The 26,821-nt window shown below is 36.9% G+C and overlaps 1 protein-coding gene across 3 annotated transcripts in view; it reads right to left on the bottom strand.

The window, feature by feature from the left end:
- The window catches only part of HNF4G (hepatocyte nuclear factor 4 gamma), a 187,959-nt gene that overhangs the window by 40,907 nt on the left and 120,231 nt on the right, over positions 1 to 26,821 (bottom strand). Inside the window, exon 1 of one of the 3 annotated variants that reach the window (XM_036765035.1) lies at positions 1,085 to 1,150. The exons of the other annotated variants lie outside the window; for them this stretch is intronic. Coding sequence (XP_036620930.1) covers positions 1,085 to 1,109 — 25 coding nt within the window. The 5' untranslated portion in view covers positions 1,110 to 1,150. Of the gene's footprint in view, positions 1 to 1,084; positions 1,151 to 26,821 lie in introns of those variants that run through there. 3 annotated transcript variants of the gene reach the window in all.

Below are 26,821 nucleotides of genomic sequence, written 5' to 3'. Positions count from 1 at the left end.
AAGGAGCTTACAACTTAATGCAGGAGACAACAAGCAAACACATATATACACAAAGCAAGCCGTTTACAGGATAAATAGGAAATAATTAACAGACAGAAGACACTAGAATTAAAAGGGATCACTAAAGTCTTCCTGTAGAAAATGGGATTTTAGTTGGGACTTAAAAGAAGACAGAGAGGTCAATAGTTGAGGTGGAGGAGGGAGAACATTTTAGACAGGGAGACATCAAGAGAAAATGTCAGGAGTCAAGAGATAGAATGTATTTTTTGCAGAACAACTATGAGGCCAGCATCACTGAACTGGGAAGTTTGTTGGGAAGTGTGTTGGGAAGTAAGGGGTAAGGAGACTGGAAAGGTAGGACAGGATTAGTTTATGAAGGATTTTGAATGCCAAATGGGGCAACTAGGTGGCACAATGGATAGAGTGACAGATCTGAAGTTAGGAAGACTCATCTTCCTGAGTTCAAATTTGGCCTCAGACACTTACTAGCTGTGTGACCCTGGGTAATTCATTTAAACCTGTTTGCCTCAGGTTCCTCATCTGTAAAATGAGCTGGAGAAGTAAATGGCAAACCACTAAAGTATCTTTCCCAAGAAAACCCCAAATGGGGTCACAACGACACGACTTCAATGACTTAACAAGAAGACTGTCAAACAGAGCATTTGTTAAAATGTTTTTGAAGGCAAAAAGAAGCCACTGGAATTTACTAAACAAAACAGGGACATAATTAAACATGTGTTTAATGAAGGATGGAATTGTAGTGGGGAGAGACTTGAGGCAGGTAGACCCACCAACAGGCTATTGCAGTAATCAAGGCTTTAGGTGATGTGGGCCTGTACCAGAGTGGTGGCAATGTCAGGGAAGAGAAGAGAGGATAGTGAGAGCGGTTGCAAAGGTAAAATCAACAGGTCTTAGCAACCACTTGGACATGGGGGGAAGGGTGAGAGACAGTGAGGAATTCAAAATGATTCCTAGATTGTGAGCCTGAGAGACTACGAAGATGAGGTCGCCCTCTGTAACAGCTGGAAAGATGGGAGACAGGAAGGGTTTGGGAGACAGATAATGTTTTCCATTTTGGACATACTGAGTTTAAGTTGTCTACAGGACATCCAGTTCCAGCCTTCTGAAAGGGAATAGAAAATGTGAGATTGGAGGTCAGCACAGGAAAGGTATATTTGTTGAACAGAACTGAACGTGGTTTCCCTCCAGCTGAATCCTAGCCAAGAGTGGAACTAAAAATCCCGCCAAGCACAACATAACCATGAATTCAAGAAACAATATTTTGACCAAAAAAAGATCAAACAAGCTACTGAACCATGTTAATTTATTTTTAAAAATTTGAGATATTTAAGATCACTCAGCCAGTCAACAAATATTTATTAAGTACTTACTATGTGCCAGACATTTGATAATTACTAGGAATACAATTAAAAGCAAAAAAAAAAGGATAGTCTCTACCATCAAAGAGCTTACATTCTATATTAAATGAAGACAGCACATAAAAAGAATGCAGAAAAGGGGGTGGGTGGATGGGGAGAATGGTAAATAAAGTCCAGACTGCAATCTGAAAAAGAATGAAGACATGGCTAGCCTAGGCATCCTTCTTCAATTGAGGTTCTGTGAAAAGTTATCCAATCAAAGGGAGAGGACACAGGAGTGGGTGGTACTTCCAGTGTGAATTCCATAGATGGAGAGAGCTTTCAGGATAGAGAGATTTCTGCATCATGGAAAATATCCAGAGGGCATCCCAGAGAGGAATGGTGACAATTCAAAACAAGGTCATCATCACAAGATACTACACAAGGGTTATCCTTAAAAAGATTTAGTAATCATTGTAGATTAGTAAAAGAAATAGCAGAAATTTATCAACACATAATTTCAGGCTGGAAAAAAAAAGTAATTAGAGGACCAGCCAAGATAGAGTAGCCCAGCTCTTCCCTGCAACTACGCTACAAAAACTAGAAAATTCACCTGACCAAGTCCCAATTAGGAAATCCAAGGAAAAATCAATGAGTAATTTTGCTAGTCAAGGTCTGCAGAGGGAGACAGACAAGGTTCTGTAGACCCTAGGCACTAAATCTAACCAGGAGGCCTTGATCACACTAGATCTGGGTGAAATATCTAGTGTTAAGTAAGGAGGGGACCTTTACCAAGTGGTAAAGGTTAAGGAAAAGCAATGGTCATGGATCTGAGACTGGGTACTAGACAAGGAGCAGGAACAGAAGCTGGCAGGAGCTGCATGACTGTGACCCTGGAGCTGAGTCTCTAATCTAGACCTTAGCCCAACAAGTGTAGCAACTAAAGAACCAGGTCAGTGACTTAAGAAGAAAAAGGTACCTGAACTTCCGTCTCTCTGAACTTGCTGAGCCTTCCAGACAGCTGGTGGTGATTGACTTGAGCAACAGTCTACTACAGCACTAATGAAGGGCAAGCTCCTAGTTCTGTTGTTCAGACCCAAGCCCTGGTCAGGAATCTGCAAAACTTAGATGATGAGGGCACCAATCACATGTTACCCTGACCACTTTGTGTGCACTGACAGTTTGTGTATCCCCAAAATGTGCCACTCCTAAAATGCTGGAAGAACATAGCACTAGATATACAGAGAAAGGGGCAGCAAAACCCAAGAGAATACCAAACCACAAGCAAGGCATCGACATTCCTTCCAGAAGTAAACAGCCTGGAAACAAAGTCTGAAATTAGGAAGACCAGAAAAATGTAAACAAAAGAATCTCATCATAAAGAAACCAATGCAACAACTGGCTGTCCAATACAGAAACTCAAAAAAAGAGAGTGATTCCAAAAATTTTTCAGAAGAGTCTCACAGAAAAAACAAAAACAAAAAAAAAACATAGTTTGGGCACAAGTTCAACTAGAATTCCTAGAAAAAATGAAGCAAGAGCTAAAATGATTTGATAAATTAAATGAGAGTGTTAGAGGGAAGGGTTGGAAAAGAAATGAGACTATGAAAAAAACAGAAAAGTGAATTAATTGAATTAATTAACCTATTAGCTTAGCAGAAGAGATTTTTTTTAAAAGTTTACCCAATCAATAGACTCCTTGAGAATTAAAATGAACCAACAAAGAATTAATGACTCCACCAAACAAGAAAGAGTAAAAGAAAGTCAAAAGAATGAAAAGAAATAGAAGAAAATATAAGCTATCTCATATAAAAATGAACTTACCAGTCTCCCTTTTTTAGAATGTTTAGTTCCATAAGGACAGCCACTGCCTCATCTTTTACATTTCTATCCTTAGTATTTAGCACAGTGTCAGGCACAAATTAAGTGCTTAGTAAAATAAAAATTTTTTCACTCATTTATTCTTTGATGTTTATTTATTCATTTTCACTCATTCACTCTTCTGATTGTAATATAAATTGAGAACCAAGAAATTTCAATTTCTCTTGTCGTTTGATATCAGAATGACCTTGGGTCAGTTATATTGTAGGGTGAAATTCTTATTAGATCTAGGTTATACTAGAACACCTCTGAGATCTCTTTCATCTCTGAGATTCTGTTATTCTGTGATCATTTCTATTTTTCAGCCTTCTCTTCTCCAAGTATCACCTCTTCTACCTTTCATGGCTTTATGGTCTAGCTTAGTTCATTAAAACCTGTTTTGCTCCTCTAGAAAAGAATGCAAACTGGAATGGAATAAAATAGCAAAACTGCAACTACATTTGTAATATGTATATGTTTTTCTGTTCTTCTCCCTCTCCCTGTCCTTCTTCCCCCTCTCCCTGTCCTTCTTCCCTCCCCTATCCTGTGTACGTGTGTGTGTGTGTGTGTGTGTGTGTGTGTGTGTGTGTGTGTTACTTCAGGGAAAATAGCAATGATGGGCCAAGGAGCATATTCACCTGGGTTGCTTAAAAAAAAAAAAAAACTTTCTAAACTGCTGAAGGAGGTAGAATAATTTCCAGAACAATTCCACAGAGTCACTGCTGGACAAGGGAGGAAACACTTCAGAGGGTGGTGCTGCCACAGCTCTCTAAATTACATACTTAAGACAGGTCCCAGTTGCCCCACCCTAGTTACTACCCTTTCAGTAACACAAGTAGGAGGATCAGGTTTACTGTGTCTATGGATACCTCTTTTGTGATCAGAGAGAAGGGGGAATAGAAAGATGAGAGTGGCAAGACATTTTGAGGAATGGAGGAAAGCTCATTGAGGGAGCTCATATAGCAGGACCTCAATCTTTTTCTATAATATAGGGATTTAAATAATCTGCTCTAAAGTTAATGTCAGGATATAGTAGGTGAGGATTTGAGGAGAGGAAAAAAGTCTAAAGCATGCCTATAGGAAAAGAAATAGGTAGTAAAGAAAAATGGCTACTCTTATCTTATTTCTTAAAATACACTTATAACCTAACAATCAGAGTATGAAGATATTTTCACCTGATATTTAAATATATTACTGGTCCAATCAAGTACAGCCTCTGGCACATACTGGCTGCCTGAAAATGGGTGAGTCACTTAATCTCTTAGTGCCCTAGGCAGCTCTCCAAGATTGTAAATTGCTAAGTAGTAGTGGATCTACATTCACAGAGGGAGTTTCCTCACTGGGAGTTCCCTAAATCAATGATATCTCAGGTACATAACAAAAAAACAACAATAAATCTGAATCACAGTCACCTCTGGAGGAAATCTGTTGGCTAGTTGCTAGGACAAAACCGTAAGATTTTAACTCACAAAGTGAACATAGAGAGATCATATTTAAATATTTTCCCTAACAAGTACTAGACTAGAAGTTCACTTGAAGAACCACTGTTCTAAGAGGTACACATCTCAAGACTTAACATGGGAAGTAGTGCATCTAGCAATGTATCATAAGCAAAACATGGAGTAACACTATTTCAAAGGTTCTCTCTTCCTGCTTGTGTTTCTGTACAAAACCTCAAGTTTGAAAACACTTCAAATTATTTAAATCTTGATAGTGAATGCACAGTCAAAACTGTTAATGTGATTAGACCATTCTAAGTGAATGTTATCATCATAGCATGTTAGAAGCATAGCTGAATGAAAATTTTAAATCACAACAAATCTGATTTAAATATGTAGACAAAAACAAAAAAGTATCACGGTTTTCGTAATGGAATTATCCTGAAAACACAATTCTATAACGTATTTAATAATAATAAATTGTAAAATAATAAAAACATTTAGCTTTTTAAAAAATTTATGTAAGTTCAAACTTGACAAAGTAATTTTAGAAATTACATAACTAGCTCATTGATATCTCTGATTTAAAGTTATGCTCATATTGATGCTCAGTAAATAGAACATTTATACAGAGGACATAGCTTTAAAATGTATAATCCTTACATGGGTGAGACCAAGCAGACATTCTCAAATTCAGTGAACAATCCTTTCTGCCAAAATACTTTTTGTGAAATGGCATATCTACAGTTGTAGACAGAAGATGAAGGCGATATCATTGTATCTCCCCTTCTTCTCTCCAGGAGGGCTGGCGGTACACAGCAAGAAAGGCTCTGTTTTTGAGCATCACACATTGACAGTTTGGTCTCCACTTTGGATGAGGAAAAAAGCATGTGAGATTTCATGTTAACTTTGTTCCTGCAGCTCTCGAAGCTCTCATTGCCCACTCAGGGCTTTTTGAGGGAAGGCTTGTTATCTTTTCAGCTGTCACCACCACAGCACCATTATGAACATGCCTGAACTGTGTCTGTTCAGTCAGAAAATGAACAGTGTGACTTTGCCATCAGAGCAATTCACATTAGAATTGCATTGAGCTTGCGAGTAAGAACCTATTCTTGTTAGGATTCATTGTTCCCACACCACAAAGAGAATTTTTTAAAATGCCCAGAATTATCCTTCATTGTGCACCTTTTTATCACCAATGTCAGGCTGAACATTTTTGCAACAACAATAAGCCCAAGTCCAGTACATGTTTACTTCTCCTGTTGTTTCCAAGGAGGTTGCAAGATGTCTCTAGTCATTCTCAAAGCCATTCCATATGGCAGCCTATTAACATTTGGCTACTTTGAGAAATGATCAGTAAGGGCAGACATTTTAATTTCTGGAAATCCACGGAGAATTCACAAGCTAAAGCATTTCAGTCAGGCAAGACTGCATCCTGTAAAATTTTGTAGCAAATGCTACATATGAAAGCTGATTGAATTCCATTCTCAGGAATTTCATTTCTTGATGAATATTTGAGTGGGGTGCTATTAGTGGTTGAGAATTGCAAAAAATAGCTTAAGAGGTAAAAGATATTTAGATTAAAGAGAAAAGCAAAGAATGCTTTTCTTGGATGTTTTGACACTTTTTTTTACAAAGGAAAAAAATGGCTGATGAAATGATTTGCTAAATACTCCCTGGGTTTTTTTTTTTTATCCTAAATTCTAGTCATGGTACTAATCATAATCTAACCATTATTAATTTAAAAAAATAATTAATTAATTAAAAAAATAAAAAAAATAAAGATGCCGAATATTCTTTTAAAAATGTTTCCTTCATAACACGTCTCATGAGCCCCTTTATCTCCTCAGTCTAGGTGGGCCTGCAATCAGGACAGTGCAATCACTCAGGTGCAGACCCTCATCATCTCACAATCTAGACTACTGCAATAGGCTTCTAGTTGATCTCCCCACATTTTCTCTCCCCATGCAAATCTGTCAAGCACTCAGCTATTAAATTGATCTGTAAATACAGGTCAGGCGATATCACCCCTCCTATTCAATAAACTACAATGGCTCTTTATTACCTCCAGGGTCAATTATAAAATCCTCAGACTTTCAAAGCCCATCATAACCTGTACCCTTTCTACCCGTTTGGTCATTTTACACCTCATGCACCTAACACCCCTTTCTTTGAACTAGATGCTCAAGCCATCTACAGACTCCAAGCATTCTCACTGAGTTTCCTCCATGCCTGGGGTACTCTTGCTCTCTTACTCTTCATCTGCTGTCTTTCCTTACTTGCTTCTACCCTCATTCACAGATATGCCTTCTACAAGAAGCCTTTCCCAGTCCACCTTAGTCTTAGTGCCTTCACACTGAGAGTACCCCCAATTTATCCTTTATTTGTGGTATCTAATTCGTTTGAATGTTGTCACTCCCATTACGCATTAGCATGAAGAGAGACTAAGGAAGGGTTTTTGTGGAAGATGGCATATTATCTGAGGCTTGAAGGAAAACTGTGAAATTAGCAAGTGTAAATGAGAAGGAAGAGCCTCTGGGCATGCAGGGTGGCAAGTGAAAATGCCTAGGCTCAGAAGATGGAATGCCTCCTTCAAAAACATCTAGGAGGCTACTGTCACTGCACTAGTCTTTTGTGTGGGGGAGGGGCAGGGAAGGGGAGTTGATAGGAAAGGATTTTATATTTATATCTGATATCAGCAAGTATTACAAACAACTCCATAGCAACTAGAATTGGGCATTCAAAGTAGAGGGGGAGAGGGGATTTTTCAAAAGGAATATATCATTTCCTAGAAGAAATGAAGCAAGTGATTTAAGGAAATCTTAAGGAAAGAATTGGAAAGAGAAGTAATTTAGAAAAAATGGTAAAACTTACTCAGTAAATGCAATCCCTGAAAATTAAAACAGAACAAACAGAAATCAATGACTTCATGAAACATCAAAAATATTAAAGCAAAATCAAAATATTGAAAAATAGAAGAAAATATAAGATCTAATACAAAAATCAACTTACTTGAGAAAAGGTCAAGAAGAAATAATTTATGGATTATTTGATGCCCTTAAAATATTTTATCAAAAGAAAAAAAAGTTTCACATCATATTTAAATAATCATAAATACAAACTGACCTCATCTATTAGAACCAGAGGGCAAAGTAAACCAATCACTTCCTAAAAGTAACACCAAAAAAGTCCAGAAATGCACAGCCAAAATAAAGGGCTACCACATTAAATTAAAAAAAAAAAAATCAAGAATCAAGAAAGGAGTTCATGTACCAAGGATCTATATTGAGGATATATAAAACCTTGTAGCTCCTTCTAAAAAAAATAAAAGATCTTGAAATTCATTTTTTTCCAAAAAACATACTCCATAGAGCTACAATTGAGAATAACTTACCTTGCAAAGCTGAGTCTAATTGTAGTGGGGGGAGAGGCAGGGGGGAGGTAGATCTTCTTTTTTTATTTTTTTTATTTAGTTTTCAGCATTGATTTTCACAAGAGTTTGAATTACAAATTTTCTCCCCATTTCTACCCTCCCCCCACTCCAAGATGGCATATATTCTGGTTGCCCTGTTCCCCAGTCAGCCCTCCCTTCTGTCACCCCACTCCCCTCCCATCCCCTTTTCCCTTCCTTTCTTGTAGGGAAAGATAAATTTCTACGCCCCACTGCCCACGTATCTTATTTTCTAGTTTCATGCAAAAACTTTTCAATGGCTTTTAAGAGAATTAAAGAAGAAAAAAGAGTTCCAGGGGTACATTCATTCATTGTTCATTCCATAAAGTAAAAATAAAAATAAGATTTTTTTTAAATGTAAAGAAAATGAAGGGTTAAGGAGAAATCATACGGTATGTCCTTCCTTCTCAAAGAGAACTCTGACATCAGGGCAATGATGACATGACTTACAATTGGCTTTGATATGAGTGAGGGAGTGCCATGCAAGGTAATCAGTCTCACTTTCTCTTCCAGAGCCATCTTGGTTCAGTGGCTAGATACTGATCAGGACTACTAGAGATGGCCCAGGATGCAGTGGGAGGCCTTGCCCCTTTTAAGCTAAGGTCTTTTCAAATTCTCACTTTGAGTGAGGCAATACCTATTCAATGAATATGCCTCTTTAAGAAGTGAGTCAAGGGATGGACTCTTTAATAAAAAAAAAAAATCAAACTGGGAAAGGAAGACCCTCTTGGGCCATCCACAGTCATCCTGATAAATATCTGGCCTCTGGACCCAGATGGCTCTGGAAGAGAAAGTGAGCCTGGTGACTTTGCACAGCCTTCCCTCAAAGTCAATTGCAAATCATGTCATCATCACCCTGATGTCATGGTTCTCCTCCAGAACAAAGGACAAACCACAACCTACGAGTAGTCTGAGCTGCCTGAATAGGGACCTGTAGTAGCAATTTAGGTTTGAAGATCTTTTCATTAGTAGGCCATGTGACTTGCTTACATCACAGGAAGCCTAAGTTACATGGTAGGAGGAGCTTCCTGACAGGAAAAGGAGTTATGTTACAGGAATTGGAGAGAAAGAGAGAGCAGTTATGGTTGCTAATGGCTGCTAATGGCTGCCTTGTGATAGACAGATAGGTAGATAGTGAACAGGTTGTGACTTAGCTGTGAGTTTGTTTTTGGGAAGACCCCAGCAGGAGGTCGGAGAGGTTTTGGGATGGCGAGGTGCCATGTCATAATACTATGTATGGAATGCTTTATTGCTCTGATAGATTGGCTTGTGGGATATGGTTCTCTGGTGTCTGAATAAATGGTTTACTTCTACCTTCTATGTAGAAAATCTTGTATACTCTGTGATACAGAACTACATAGGCATTTTGACAATTATCATCTACACTGTTACTATTGCCTTACTGACACAGGACCCAGCTGGCCAGTTCCATTTGTGCAACTCAGCTCATCCTCTCCCTCTTCTTCTCCTCTCCCTACAACTGAAGGTGTTCTGCCTAAAGGAAGGAAAACTTCGATGGAGGAAAGCTACCTAGTTAACTTGGGGTTTACTAGCTAGATTTCTTTCTCAAAGATCAAGCCTTAAACTCAATTCACTCTGTACCTCATGGATTGGACAATAATAGGTCCCTGTCCAAGCACCATTTAATGGTTATTTTCCAGGTCCTCCTGGCTCAGAGTGAATGTAAATAGTACTGCTTCTCTTAAGGAGGAATATCTTAATATAGAAAGGAGGAGGAAGAAGGAAGAAGAATTTGCTAGTCCTAGTGATCAAAGTATGTAAGAAAATATGAACATGGAAAAAGATGTTGGTCAACAATTTTCTAAAAATTTAATTACTTACAACAACAATACACTAATAAACTCCTTTTCATATTCCCAACTGAAGTTTTAGAGGATTAAGATTAAAATGGTTTATAAATACTAAAGTCACTTCTATTTAGTCTATTAGACTAGAAAAGCATTCAGTCCTGAAAACTATGAGGCAATTTACTCTTTTTTTCCTGGTCCAGAGAAGTACATTCCTGGCTGCCAAAATATCCTTCCTACATTCCTTCAACCCTATTTACTTTTCCATAAAAACAGAAAATCAGTGGCTGTCATTTAGCCCAGAAAGGATTCTTACCTCCCTTTGGATATAGAAACATCTTGAGGTAAGACTTGTATGGAAGCACCATCTCTATTAAACAAATCTTGGCTATACAGTGGAAAGTAAAAAAGGAAGTGGGGTTAATACGAAAAGCATACATATAGTAATTGCAATTAAATTTTATGGATTTATTTTTAATTATGAAACTGAATAAGGACAGTAAGGTCACAACCAGGAAATGTAGTTTTCTGAGGAATTTAAAGGACATGAGAGTGCCCTGGTTTGTTAATTATTTCCTCAGATTAGGTAACTTATTCCTCTCTCATGCACATTCAAAAATTAATCAGAGAGTCACTGGCATAGTTATGCAGAGGGGCAAAATGAGGGAAGAGTTCAAGAGCAAGATAAAAACAAGTATTTACAACTCAAGATAAAACTTCCTGCTTATTAAAGTCAATATTTAGTAATAAGAAGAACTTCATTTTGTAAATCTCTACTGACAATATTCTACTCAAGTTAATTTGTAAACAAAGTCTTTACATTTTAAAAGTTAAGTTGGATATACTGTAGCCTAGTTTTCAAACTTAAGTGCCTTGAAGTGGCCTTTAGACCTCTGCAGAGACAATTATCAGAATCCTGGGCAGGGCTCTGACTTGTATTCTGTATTACAATGCTAAGGAAAGGTAATTGCCTATGTGAGTCAACTAAGTTGAAATTGTCCTTTATATTATCTTTGTAAACTTAATAGAATATTTCTAAGTTTTATAGATGGAAATTATGTTTGCCTTAGTAGGAAAATTAAAATTCACTATAATGAATGAGGGCTAAGATGTGCAGTTTATTCAAATCATCTTAAATTTTAATTGTTATTGGGGTTTATTAATTCTTCTTTTTGTTAATTTTACTTTTGATTCATTAAAGTTAAATGAATTGTGTTAGGCATTATAAACAGCCTGATATGGATCAGTCGACACATCACCGAGTGTTAAGCAGAGTTAATTATTCAAAGTTCCTATATCTAGAAAATATTTACAATTTAACTAATGGTTCAACACACTCATCACATTCTTCCTTGAAAGATTTTATACTAAGTGAACTACAAGAGACAAGAATTCTCAAATATGTACTTGCCACAGTGAGTATCTTTTCTGCTCTCCAGCTGTAGAAGTTTGCAGTATAACCTGGACTGAAAATTTAAAGGTAAAACAATCTTGTCTCTAGTAGATTGAGAATTTGAATTTGTTCTGGGAGCAGGATCAAATGAACCTGAGATTGGGGCACTGTGAATTTGGAATACAGATCCTGACTATAGATACACTTTTTTATTTTTTTTTTTTAGGGAAACATAAATTGTTGACTTTACTATACACAAGATATTTCTTTTTAGAAGAAAATTATTTCAAATTTTATAGTTTTGTTTGGTTCAAAGCCTTTCTTCTTTCTGCATTGTTTTTACAGAACTAGAGGGAATATTAAAACTAAGGCAAGGTGCTAAATTTCCCAGGGTTAATCCATCAGTACCCATTCACAAGAGTTTTGTAGGAAAAAAAAAATCTCCCTTCAATAAGACAAAAATAATCATTCAGAATAAGAACTTAATAAAAGCATAAAGTACTTTGAAAAAAAATTTAGAAATTTAGTCCATCTTAATATTACTTATGAGAAATTAAGATACTACATTTCTCGGTCCCCTGTATGGCTGTGTATCTAGCTCTAAACTCTAGCCAGATCTTCAGATCCATTCTACCTGTTAGACATCTCTGTGTGGATGCCCTTTTGCTGTCTTAAACTTTATAGGGGGGAAAGTCAATTTATCTTTTCCTTCTATCCTGAAAGCTTATCCTTTCTCACAAAATTTCAAGTTGTTTTTCAATTATTTAATTTTGCTAGGGTATTCCTAAAACATCCACAAGGCCCTCATCACCTGCCATATGGTCTACTGCAATGGCATTCTAACTGGCATCACTGCCTCAAGTCTCTTCCCACTCTAACTTTTCTCCACACATCTGCCAAGGTGATTTTCCTAAAGTACAGGTTTGACCATGTCACTCCCCTACTCAGCAATTCCCAGTGATATGACATTACTTCTGGAATCAAATATAAGGCCCTTTGGTATTTAAATTTCATTCCCTCTAATAATTACAATATTTTTACACAGGTATTTCTCTCCATGCACTCTACTGTCCAGTCATACGAGTACACTGCAAATTATTCCATCTCCCATCTCTATACCAGGAATATTCTCTGCTCCACCTAAAAGAATCCCTGACTTCCTCCAAGACTAAGTTCAAATTACAGTTTTCACAGGAGGCCTTACTCAGCCACCACTATCACCGCCACCCTACCCTACTCCAGTCAGAAATTTCCCTTCTAAGGTTACCTCCCATCTACTCTTATGAATTTCATATTGTCATGTCAGACTCTTCATGACACCATTTGGGGTTTTCTTGGCAAAATACTGGAGTGTTCCTGTTCATTCTACAGATGAGGAACTGAAGCAAACAGGGTTACAGGACTTGACCAGGGTCACACAGTTAGTAAGTGTCAGAGACCAGATTTGAACTCAAGAAATGAGTATTCCTGATTTCAGGCCCACCTAGACTGAGAAGAAAAGAGGACCCAGGACACTATGAGGAAACCTATGGTGATAGATAGATAAACAGACAGATAGACATAGATAAAGATAGTGATATAGATATATACAATATAAGAACATATAGCATAGTGTTGGTTGGGCTTAGTGTCAGAAAGACTTGGATTCATATTTTACCTCTGACCCTGTATAAACTTGGGCAAGTTGCATAAATCACATTTCTTTCAAGCAAATTTCTCTTATTTCTCACTCCCTATTATTTATCTACTAAATCAACAACTGGTCATAATCCACCTTAGTGGAGGTAGTTCCCTATGTCAATCTTTCAAGCTTTTACCTTTTCTATCATATCCTCTCTCTTAGTTCTGGCCCGGAAAACCTGTTTACTTGACCCTGTCCATGTAAGGATGGGACTCAACTGAGCAAATCAATCAAATTTGATCATCCTATTCAACTTAAGGGATAACTTAAAGAGATAAGAACATGTCTTAAGCTATAAAAGAATTCTGAAAAGTTCTCAATCAACTAAAATTTCACATAAAGTATTTTCAGGATGAGCTGAGGAAATCTGGCCTCATCCAAATGCTCAACTATAAAATATGAACCTAAGAGATGTGAGTAAGAGTGTAAGCCAAGGGAGATTGTCAGCGGGAAACAGGAGGAGATAGTGAGAAAAGAAAGGGACTTGGTTTTAGACTCAAACTAGGCCTCCTACCCATTTCCCACCATCTTGTGTAGAGATTTTGCAAGGTTCAAGGTAAGGGTGGTAACCAAACTTAGAATGAGAAATTTCTTTTTTTTCTCATCAAGATAATTGCCTTCCCCTTACCCTGTAGGGAGGGGAATTACGACCTACGTAAGGGCATGCTAGGTGGCACAGTACATAGACTGCCAGGCCTGAAGTCAGAAAGAACTGAGTTCAAATCCAGCCTCAGAGACTTACTAGCTGTGTGAGCTGGGCAACTCACTTAAGCCCATTAGTCTCAATTTCCTCATCTGCAAAATAGGCTGAAAACCCCAAATGGGATCAAGAAGAGTCTCACATGACTGAATAACAACACCTCTTTTGAGGTTATCTGGGGATTTAACTCAGGGAACTGGTCTCTTTTATTACTTCAGAGGAAACCTTGAAGAGATGGTCAAGGTAGGAATTGAGTAGCTTTAAAAGATAAATTATTGTTATTCTATTTGAATATTGATCCTAAGCTTATTATTTTGAGATCTTTTCTTCTGTTCAAGATTCCTATGAAAGTTATTTTTTCAATGCCTTGTGTTATAGACATTGCTTAAGGATGAGGGAACTCTTTCAGTTTTGACATCTCTCTCTCTCTCTCTTTCTCTCTCTCTCTCTCTCTCTCTCTCACACACACACACACACACACACACACACACACACACACACACACACTCTTGCTCTCACTCTATCTCTTTTTCCCCTTCTCTCTCTCCCTTTTCTACCCTCTCTCACAAAAATGCTTAGATTTTGGAAAAAAAAAAAACGTTAAATTAATAAAAAGTGTTTCTGACAAATGCAGGTAAAATTTAAAGCAAAATATTAGTATTTTTTTCTTTGAAAAAGTCCTCTTACTATTCTTGGGAATCATTTCTCTATTGCCCATTTTTCTTTTGTTTTTCCCAGTTCGAAAATTATTTATACCACTTAGCAAAGAAAACAAGCAAAGTCACAGTTAATCAGCTTTGCTTTCTCCCTGTAGTTGGTTATCATTGTCTTCTCCACCCTGAACAGAACTGCTACTCCCGACTCTTTTCTCCAGTATGTACCTGAGGTAAATATTTTAAAACAAATGAACAAAAACCTTTCTTACTGTCCTGAGCTTGCTTTCCTCAGTTAATTCTGAGATGGAGCACTCTTGACACTACACTTGTATTACCAAACCTGTAAGAATGCCGGTTATGCTCTTATGTCATCATTTGTTCAGCTTTTTCCCCAGTCAATGAATGGAATAGAATACTACTGTACTATAAAAACCAATCCAAATCATGGGAAAACTTAATTGAATTGATGCAGGGCAAAAGAAGTAGAACCAAGAGAATAATACTATATATGTACTAAAAGTACTATAAAGACAAAACAACTTTGAAAGACTTAAGATGTCTGATCAATGCAATGATCACCAATGAGTCTAGAGCAGAGCTGTCAAACATGGGCTCTGCATGTGACCATAACATTCCTGAGTGCAGCAGATTAAGACAGAGTTGGGAAATATTGAACAAAATTTAAAAATACAATAGAACACAGATACTGTTATTGTGTGGCTTTCCAAGTCAATATGCATCTACAGGGATCCTTAAGTATAGATTTGTTGCCATAGTTTCCATTTGAGTTTGACACTACTGAGAGAGGTCTGATGATGGTCTATGCTACATACTTCCTGACAGTGATAGATTCAATCTGCAGAATGAGACATACATTTTGAACATGAGCAATTTGAGAATTTCTGTTTGTTTTTTTCTTCTACTCTGAATATTTGTTACCAGCATTTTGCTTTTCTTTTAATTGGGGTGGGTGAGAGGGAGCAAAAAATGCTTGTTAATTGAAAAATAAAACTAAAAAGAACACTTGAATGAAGTACATTATAAAACTTAAAGAGCTTTATAAATGTAAGTTGAATTTCTCTTTCTTGTGTCTGGTAAGTGTAAGTTAATCTTTTCTTTCTTGTATCTCACTTATGTATTTCACAAACACTATTTTGACATACAATGCTACTCTGCCAAGTCCTTTCTCTAATCTTGGCCTTTTTAATTAGGGGTATCATTGGACTCAACATTCAAAAATGACCACTAAGAAGACACTACACCCCGTGTGGGAGGTCAGGAATCGAATCAGACTCCATTCATGAATAACTAACTCTAAACAACTGGCACCAACAACTGGGAAACTGCCTCCAGCTAGAGGATCTGGGGTGCAGACCCAGAACCCTCATGTGAATTGATTTCTGGAGGACGGTGACCCCTCTATGGAGAATATAAGGGCTACTACAACATCCTCCCTGCCCTATTCTCTCTAGACTGGAAAAAAACCAACCAGGTAAGCCCCAACCCAACCCTTTACCAAGCTTGCCTTTGAAGGCAAACTGTCTGTTTGGAACTTGGGAAACACAACTACCTTACTTGAGCACTGAGTGCTCCATTTTGTACCAATTATAATAAAACCTAAAACAAGACACCTGTAAAAATGCAACTAATTATGGATTGACTATGTCATCCTAGCTTTATTAAATGTTGTAACTAACCAATGAAAAGGCCAGGCATATGTAAAGTCATGAACAATAAAAGGGGACCAGCTACTTGAGAGCTCTGCTTACCAGAAAATCTATCACTTTTGTTTTATTGCATGCTAGGTTGCCACTATATCAATCCGCTCCCTTCAAAAATTAAAGAAAAAGAAGAAAATTGCTATTTTTTTTTCCTTGGAGGAATTTTCTTCCGTGACATCATCTGGTCCAAAGCAGGAATCCTCTGTACAAAACCCTTGATAGATGGTTAACCAGACACTGCTTGATTTGTTGAGCATGTCATTTACAGATAGGTATATCTTTGGAAAAAAAAATTTCTGCAACTTCTGATAACTGGAACTAAAACAAGATATTTTGGTCTCCCTCAAGACCATTTCCTAGAATATAATGCTTCTTGGGAATCTGGATTTAGAATTGGGAGGGACCTCTGAGGTCATCGTTTCCAACATAGTGTATTTGAGGAAGCATTAGAACATTTAGCAGTTATATCACAGGTTTGAGTCACATTGATCTTGAAGTAGCTAAAACTCCCAGATCTTTATCAAATGAACTCATTTAACATTTGCTTTCCTATGCAATTCACTACTAATATTGTTATTTTTTTCCAACTAAATGCAGGTCTTCACATTTATATCTTAAATTTTATTTCCTAAATTTTGGCCCATAGTTCCATCTTGAGATAATTTTAAATACTGGTCCTGCCTACCATCCAATTCATTAGTTACCCTTCCCAGTTTAATATCATTTGCAAATTTGAAGAGTATACTTAATATGTGTTCATCTGAGCTATTGACAAATTTGCTGGAAAGGACAGAAAAATATAGAATTATTTGTGAATCATCAAGCTGATAGTGATCCATTAATCAATACATTTTGGATATATTACTTAAACTAAGTATAATTCCCCTAAATGTACTATCATACAACTTACAGACCTTAATTTCATTGACAAAGATACTGTGAGAGACTTTCCTTTAATTCACACACGCAAATACATGCCCGTGGGGGGTGGGGGGAATGAATTTATGTTAGTATGATTTGTTCTTAATGATCCTATGCTGATTACTTGCAATCAATACTGTCTTTTTAAGCATATAAAAATAGTTAAATGATTTTCTCTATAATTTTTCTGGGAATTGATGGCAACCTCATGAGTCAAAAATTGAAGGGTTCTGCTTCTGTCCTCTTTTTGAAAATTGACACAAATTTTGGATGCATCCATTCTGTTATAAAACCTCCCATGCTGCATGAAAATTGTATCTACAGATCTTTTTAATGACCCTCATATCTAACAGATCTTGGTCTAAAGCAGGGGTTATTAAACTTTTTCCACTCACACTATATTTCCACTTTTAGCATTTTAACAGCATTCGTTGGCACTGCCTGACATGATGGCATGGGCAGTGCTAAGTGCACATGCTCTGTGTTCAGAATCAAAGCTTCAGTGAATTTGTGTGATACAACACAGGCAACTGCTGCCAGAAACACCTCAAATTCATTACATGTTTGATTTTTAATTAATTTTTGGTTGTTGCACATTCTGAAACCTTTTACTGTTGCCAAATTTTTCACAACCCCATATGGGGGTCTCCACCCACAGTTTAAGAAGCACAGGTCTAAAGATATTAATTCATTTGAAGTACAGGTGTGGTATTAATGTGATTAAAGATTTTCCCCACCCATTCAATAGGGTCTTCACTTATACCCTTTGTTTACTAGGTGAGAAGCCCCAGGCCCACACCCTTGTGCTAATTAGGTCATGAGAGGTATGAAGCCCTCAGGGCCCTAAGGAGAGGCCCCAAGACCAGAGTCAATTGTATGTGCACTGAGTTCTAGCCAATCAGATGCAGGCTAGATATATACAGATATAAGGAGAGCCCAGAGTGTGAGAGAAGCAGAATAGAGAAACAGACATCAAGAAGACATTGAGGCAGCAGACATCAAAAGGGTGTTGAAGAGCAGACATTGAGAGAGCAGACATTGAGATAGAGCCAGGGTAGGGAGAGAATGCAGAGTGGAGAGTGCAAACCAGGGAGTTGTGGAGAACAAAGAGCTGAGAATCTATCACATCAAGAGACTGGAGAACTGAGAATCCAGAGACTCCAAGAGACTCCAAGGACTCTGAGAACTGCAAGGGCTTTCAGAACTTCAGGAGAGGACACAGGCAAGCAGACAGGATTCGTGAATGATTGTTTGCAGGAAGGCACTAGCAGGGGGGGAAGGTTACAGGATGACTTAGTTCCTTGCTATAATACGGTGTTATAATTTCCTTGTTGCTATATTGAGGTGGGCTTACTGGTTTTGGAATATAATTACTGCTATATCGAAATGGAGTTATTGGTTTTGGGATCTGATACTCTGATGTCTAAATAAATGTTATACTTCCTCTGCCTTTTACCTAGAGTTTTTCATACTTTGCAATTCTGAACCACACAGGCACGTTCATGGTCATCCTTGAGGTCATGAATCTTGCCTTACTGATATACCTGGGTGCTTTCTTATTATCTCTCTACCTACCTTTACCATTTTTTTAACCAATACATTTAGTTTTGAAGCATTAATCATTTCATAATAAACAATCTCCTATCTCCAAAATGAAGTAGGGAAGGGACTAATAGGGTTCCATCAAAATAACTTGCTGGTTATAGCAAACATTTTTTTTCAACAACCCAAGAGATGACTCTATACATGTATATTACCAGATGGTAAATATAAGAATCAGACTGATTACACACTTTGCAGCCAAAGGTAGAAAAGGTCTATACACTCAATTAAAACAAGACCTGGAGCTGATTGTGGCTCAGATCATGAGCTTCTTATTGCAAAATTCAGACTTAAATTGAAAAAAGTAGGGAAAACCATCAGACCATATAGGCATGACCTAAAATAACATCTCTTATGCATATGAAGTGGAAGTGACAAATTTAGGGAATTAGATCTGGTACAGTGACTGAATAACTATGGACAGAGGTTTGTAATAGTGTACAGGAGACAGAAACAATAATCCCAAAGAAAAAGAAGAATAAGAAAACAAAATGGCTAACTTCTGAGACCTTACAAGTAACTAAGCAAAGAAGGAAAGAGAAAGGGAAAGGAGAAACGGAAAGATATACCCAACTGAATGAAGAATTCCAAAGAGGCACAAGGAGAGAAAAGATTTTCTTAAATGAGCAAGGTAAAGAAATAGAAAATGGGAAAGACAAAAAAATCTCTTCAAGAAAATTAGAGATATCAAGGGAACATTTTATGCAAAAATGAACATGATAAAAGGCAAAAATGGTAGGGATTTAACAGAACTAGAAAAAAATAAGAAAAGGTTGCAAGCACATACAGAAGAACTATACAAGAAATATTTTAACATCACTGATAACTATGATAGTGTTGTTACTGCTCTAGAGCCAGACATCCTGGGGAATAAAGTCAAGTGGGCATTAGGAAGCACTGAGAACAATATGGCTAGTGGAATTTCAGCTAAACTATTTAAGTATAAAGTGCTACACTCAATATGCCAGAAAATTTGGAAAACACAATAGTAGCCACTGGATCAGAAAAAGATCAGTTTACAACCCAATCCTAAAGAAGGGCAGGGCCAAAGAATGCTCAAATTAGCAAACAACTGAGCTCATTTCACAAACCAGCAAGGATATACCTGAGGTTTTGAAAGCTAGGCTTCAGCAACATGTGAACTGTGACCTACCAAAAGGGCAGGCTGTTTTTAAAAGAGGCAGAAAAACCAGAGACTAAATTGCAAACATACATTCCAGACTATGGGGAAAGGAAGAGAGTTCTAGAAAAATCATGTACTTCTGTTTCACTGTCTAAACTAAGGCTTTGACTGTATGGATCACAACAAAATGTTACAAGTCCTCAAAGAGATTGAAGTGCCAGATAATCTTACGTATCTCTTGAGGAACCTGTATTTAGGCTAAGAAGCAATGGGTAGAACTGAACGTGGAAGAGCTGATTATTTTAAAATTGGAAAAGGAGTACAACAAGAATATATAATTGTCACCTTATTAATTTATGCATAGTACATCATGCAAAATGTCAGGCTGGATGAATAAATAGCTAGAATTAAGGTTGCCAAGAAAAACAGCAACCATATCAGATATGCAGAAAAAACCACTTCAATGGCAAAAAGTGAAGAAGAATTAAGAAGCCTTTTGATGAGGGTGAAAGAGGATAGTATAAAAGCTGACATAAAGGTTAACATCAAGCAGCTAAGATTTTGGCGACTGGTCATATCACTTCCTAGCAAATAGAAAGAGAAGAAACGGAAATAGTGTCAGATGTTATATTCTTTGGCTCAAGGAAAATTGTAGACCAAGACAGCAGCCATGAAATCAAAAGACCCTTGCTCCCTGGAAGGAAAGCTATGGTGAATCTGAACAGTATAACAAAAAGCAGAGACATCAACCTGTTGACAAAGGTCTGTATAGTCAAAGCTATGTTGTTTGTTTGTTTTGTTTTTTTGTTGTTTTTTTCCCCCAGTAGCAAAGCATGGCTGTGAGAGTTGGACTACAAGGAAAGCTAGGCACTGCAGAAGCAATGCTTTCGAATCGTGATGCTGGAGAAGACTTTTGAGAGTCCCTTGAACAGCAAGGAGATCAAATCACTCAGTACTAAAGAAATCAATTCAGACTATTTAGTGAAAGGCCAAATACTAATACTGAAGCGTAAATATTTTGGTCACATAATGAGAAGACAGAATTCATTGGAAAAGACCCTAATGTTGGGAAAGATTGAAGGCAAAAGGAAAAGGGGATGGCAGAGGATGAGATGGACAGATGGTATCATAGAAGCAATGAGTATGATCTTGGACAGACTTTGGGAGATAGTGGAGAGAAGGGCCTGGATTGCGATGGTCTGTGAGGTCATAAAGAGTCAGACATGACTGAATGACTGCACAACAAACATCTCCAAAGCCTTCTATTATATGTGTGTGTGTATATTTGTATATGTATGTATGTAGTATGTATGTATGTATGTAGTGGTTACAATCGGCAACAGAGTAATTGTCCACTTATATAGGGTACCCAAAAGTGTTAGTGCAGTCTTGAACTTCAAATAACTTAAAACTTTAGTAGTTTGAAACTTTTGGGACATTCTATATTCTTTGCTTTTTTTTTTAGCATTGTTTCACTGATAACACATCCAGCCTCTAATAGGTTCACTCTTGATCTGGTCAGACAGGCAGACAGCTTTGGAGGGGTTAATAATAAGCTTTTTTCTAGTCTAGCCTTCCCAGAAGGTTGTTGAGAATCAACTCCTATGGCATTCCCTAATCAAGCATTCCTTAATCACCTTTCCGACAGGCGCCAATGGGTCAATCAAGACAAGCACAGCTCATGAACTCCCCTGAATCCCCTCAAGCCTCCATGGGGACTAGTTGAGACAGGTACATGCATTCCTCTATGCATTACCTGTGGATTCCCCACTCAAGTGTCCAGTGCCCTCTTGCTTTATAGGACAACTGACATCTTGCCAACATTAAGCTCACAGGTTAACTTTAGCAACATCATCATTCTGCGCAAGCATAATAAATATCAATTATGTCAATCCTATATCTCACGGCACAGCCTCAGGAGGGCTGTCTGTCACTAAGAATACTGTCTTGGATCCCTGAGACTATTCGGGGAGTTATTATCTAACACCTGGAAACTAGGTATTGCCACGGCCATGGTTCCTGAGAAATAAACTAAAAGGATAATAAAATCTTCCTTACTGACAAGCAGAAAGAAGTGTGTTTTAACTTTTGTCATCCAGAACCCACACTGACTACTTTAATTCTCTCATAACTAGGGTTGTACCATACTTTTCAATTTAAAGGTCTTTCTTGAGGGAAAAGATGGAATAGGAGTTGAATAGCAATGTTTCCCATCATCCATTAGCATCATAATATTTGCCCAACTAGAAAAATAGTTCTGTCTCTCTCCTTATTCTTCTTGTTCTGGATATAATTAGAATGGATGTCAATAAAAAATATGATGATTTTACTAAAATTTTTTTACGCACAATATTACTGGGACAAGAAGAAATGTGTGTGAGTGTGTGTGTATACTGTAAATCAAAAAGTGATTTTATTATTACAGTGAACTGAAAGGTATTTGGGTGGTCTATAATAGTTAATATACTTTTCCAAAGTCTTAAATGTGATAAAGAGTCTATATGGTTATAAAATACCTAAATCTTGTTTTTAATTGCTAAGATTGCCTATAAATTTAGGTGTTTATTATGTTTATCATATATAACTACACTTTGATTAAATGATGCAGTGAATGTTGTTGACTTTTCCCAATTACATATTAGAAAAAAGCTGAAAATATTAAATGCAGTTTAATTTAAAATCCTATTTGGAGTCGACTGAACTAGAATATTCACAAAAGAAGAGATCCTTCTTCTCCAAAAGCATACTATAGGAATCCTATGAACATACTTAAGCAAAAAATAAAAGAATAGTCATGAATACATTAACATCTGGGAATCTGGGGAAGATAAATGCGGACAATAAAAGTTCAAGACATCAAAGGAGGATCTGGGAGCAACTTTGAGAAAAACAGGAAGAATTTGATGATGCTGATTAAGATGAAATAAAGATTTCCTGTCGTGAATTAATAATACTGTGCTTCACTTAAGCTGTACTAGCAGACAAATTGTTATTTTTTCCCAATAGATTATTTGTTAGATGTACCATTTCCTGTGATTTACACGTCCTTCAATTTCTCCATTATGATTAGCACTCCATGGTCAATCAATGGTTAGAGCTTGATTTTTTAAGCATGGTTATGTAATAAGATGTGGTATCATTTAGCTAAATGACAAAACGTTCTTCCAGGCATAGCTTTTGACTTTCTGCCAGTACAGCGAATAGATACATTTAAAGACATATCTCCTATGTGTCAAATGAAATTTCTAAGCAGAATCACAGAATTCTAGAGTCCAAAGGGATTTTAGCAGCCATCTAGTCCAACTCATGGTCAAAAAAAGAATTCATACTCTAGCATACCTGATAAGTGGTCATATATCCTCTCTGCCTAAAGATTTCCAATAAGGGAGAATCAGATACCTCTTCAGGCATTTCATTTCAGTTTCAGAAATAATTTTGGCATGTTTTGCTTCATTTTGTTTTGTTTTTACAATGGAGAGAAAGGAGAGAAGGAGAGAATACACTAAGATGAGAAAGAAGAGAAGAGGGAAAGGGAAGGAAGAGGAGAGAGGTGGACAGAGAGAGACAGAGACAGGTTTGGAGTGGCAGAGAGGAAATATAATCTGTGTCAGTATACTGAAGAGGAAAAGAACCCAGAGCAAGAAGGAAAGTGGGAACTTTGGAAAAAATAAAAGAAAAAAAAGTTTTTGTTTTCTGAAGAGGGAGGGGGATACCTTGAAGAGGAAACAGCTATTTGTAATGCAAAGAAAAATAAACCGTCATGTACTGTCAAATGAAAGATCATTTAGTAAGGATCAGAGGGGAAAAAAAGAAATAAATAGTGATGGATAAAAGTAAAGCAATTCTAGGATAAATCAAATATGAAGAAACAATCAGTACTAGTTTGTCAATCTACCTTATCTTTTGCTACATTTACTTGGTAGAGGAGTTAGGCAAGAGCTCTCTTGCTCTCTAAGAAAGAAACTATTAAACTGGGAAGGATGAAACCTCCTAAATTCGCTTTCAAGCTAATGAAAAAAGAAAGGCTGCATAAATAAATATACCTTGAGGACAAATTCAACAATAAAAAATTCCGTAATAAGGATAGCATAGTGGATGGACCACTAGACTTCAATGTAAGAAAACCTAGGTTCAAATCCTGTTTCAAAAACTTACTACCTGTGAATCTGAGTAAATAATTTAACTTTTCTAAGTTTTAGATTCCTTATCTTTAAAAAGAGTTGAACAGGCAGTTTTCAGATGAAGAAATTAAAGCTATCTATAGTCACATGAAAAAATGCTCACAATCACTATTGATTAGAGAAATGCAAATCCACATAACTCTGAGGTACTACCTTACATCTACCAGATTGGTTAATATGACAAAAAAGGAAAATGATAAGTGTTAAAGAAGCTGTGGGAAAATTGGAACACTAATGCATTGTTGGTTGAGTTCTAAACTGATCCATGCATTCTGAAGAGCAATTTGGAACTATGCTTATAGGGTTATAAAGCTGTGCATACTCTTTGATTCAGTGTAATACCACTACTAGGTCTATATCCCAAAGAGATCATAAAAATGGGAAAAGAACCCACATATACATAAATATTTATAGCAGTTTTTGGGGGGTGGCAAAGAACTGGAAATTAGGATTCTCATCAGCTAGGGAATGGCTGAACAAGTTGTGATATATGAATGTCATGGAATACTACTATACTGTAAGAAATGATGAGCAGGTGGATTTCAGAAAAACCTTGAAAGGATTACATGAACTGATGCAGACTGAAGTGAGCAGGACAAACAGAACACTGTACACAGTAACAGCAACACTGTGCAATGACCAATTTTGATACACTTAGCTCTTCTCAGCAATACAAAGACCTAAGACAACTCCAAAAGACTCATGATAGAAAATTATATCCATATCTACAGAAAGAACTATGGAGTCTGAATGCAGATCGAAGCACACTATTTTCTTTCTCATGGTTTTTCCCTTCTGATAATTATGAATGTTCTTTCCAAATCCATAATCCCATGATCCGTTTTATTGTTATCATTATTGATTTCTAGAAAATTTTCTCTCAAAAAAGCATTAATATTCAGTTATTAAAATATAATGGAAATACATGCTGAATTTACTCCACCTCATTTAATAAGATTTTTCTGCCTCTGAAACTATGGGTGGTGGGGGTACAAGCATTTATTAAGCACCTACTATGTGCGAATCACTGATCTAAGGCACTTAATAAATATTTTCTCATTTGAACCCCTCCCCCCAATAATCCTGCGAGATCTATTATTATACTCATTTTACAGCTGAGGAAGCTGAGGCAGGCAGTGATTAAGTGACTTGTCCAGGGTCACACAGCTAGTGTCTGTCTGAGCCTGGATTTGAACTCAGGTCTTCCTAACTCCAAGTTCAGCACTCTGTCCATTGAGCAGGCCCTTATCACCTCACACTTGTACTATTTCAATACCCTACTGGTGGGTCTGCCTACCTCAAGTCTCTCCCTACTTCAATTCATCCTCCATTCAGCCACTAGAGTGATTTTCCTAAAGCAATGACCATGTCACTCCCCTACTCAGTGACTTCCTATCACCTTCAAGATCAAATACAGAATGCTCTCTTGGGTTTTCAAAGCCCTTAATTACCTAGCCTCCTCTTATCTTTCTAGTCTTCTTACACCTTACTCTCTATGATTTACTCTTTGATCCAGTGACACTGGCCTCCTGGCAGTTCCACAAACAAGACATTCCATCTATTAGGCTCTGAGTACTTTCTCTGACTGTCCCCCATATTGGGAATGCTCTCCCTACTCAACTCTGCCTACTGACTTCCCTGGCTTCCTTGAAGTTCCCCATCTTTTATAGGAACAAAATCCCATCTTTTATAGGAAGCCTTCCCCCAAGCCCTCTTAATTCTAGTGCCCTCCCTCTGTTAATTATTTCCTATTTATCCTATATATAATTTTCTTTGTATATTTATTTTGCATATTGTCTCCCTCATTTCATTATCAGCTCTTTGAAAACAGAGGCTGCCTTTTGCTTCTTTTTTTGTATTTCTAGCACTTAGCACAGTACTCAGCACATAGTAGATGCTAAATAAATGGCTTTTTTTAAAATCAAGATTGGACTTTCATTTTAATACAGATCGGAACAGTTTCTAAAAATGGATTCTTCTCCTCTGCCCCCCTAAAATAAAGTGGACCCAGAAATGAGTTGGAGTTTGAGAATAGGTTGCATTAGGAAATTTGAGGAAAACATTTGGAAAAAATATTGAGAAAAAAGTGAGAAATATTAGGGAAATTTTGTAGCCTTTTTAATTTTCCCAAATTGCTGGCTATAACAAAAATATATCACTTAATTCCAACATTCTCTCAGGAATATTATATGCCAAGGGAGAATGGAAAACTGACTTCCAAAGAATCCTAATTACAATTTGCCCAAAAGATGATGGAAAGCAATATGATGGGTATGAGTATCTTGTGGCATATTATAATGTGTGAGAAAAAATTTGTAGTCTACTAACCTAATATAACTAATCAAGCAATCAACAAAAAGGTCTTAAATGCTTGCTATAGGACAGACACTGCAAAATGTTGGGGAGACAAAGAATACAGTACAATACTTTCCACCCTCAAATTCTATTTGAATGTAATTAAGAAAAAAGAATCCGGGGCAGTAACATCTACTGCAAAGACTATACCTCTGAAGGCAGAGGACTAGGATTCAAACCTTGCCTCTAATGCTTACTGCCTGTGTCATCTTCAAGAAAACATTTAATTTGCCTGGGCCTCGGTTTTCTCATTCGTTTAAAAAAAAAAAAAAGGAGTTGGACTAGATGGCCTCCTAGGTCCCTTCTAGGACTTGATCTGCGATCCTTTGATCATGTGACTACAAACAAATCTGTAAACACCTTTGTGAAATAAACTAAAATGAAAAATAGCAATATTATAAGATTTCTAACTATGATTGTGTGAGGAAAATTAAAATGAACACAGAATTATGATGGAGACAACAGAATATAACAAGAATAACAAAAATAGTGTTGCAATACTTTATGGTTTGAAATAAATGTAATTATAAAGAATCGCTATTATCTTTACAAACAACAAATATATTTATTTT

Source organism: Trichosurus vulpecula, chromosome 1 (assembly GCF_011100635.1).
Source record: "Trichosurus vulpecula isolate mTriVul1 chromosome 1, mTriVul1.pri, whole genome shotgun sequence".
Lineage (NCBI taxonomy): Eukaryota > Metazoa > Chordata > Mammalia > Diprotodontia > Phalangeridae > Trichosurus > Trichosurus vulpecula.
Note: the sequence above shows the minus strand (reverse complement) of the source record. Positions and strands in the feature narration are given on the sequence as shown.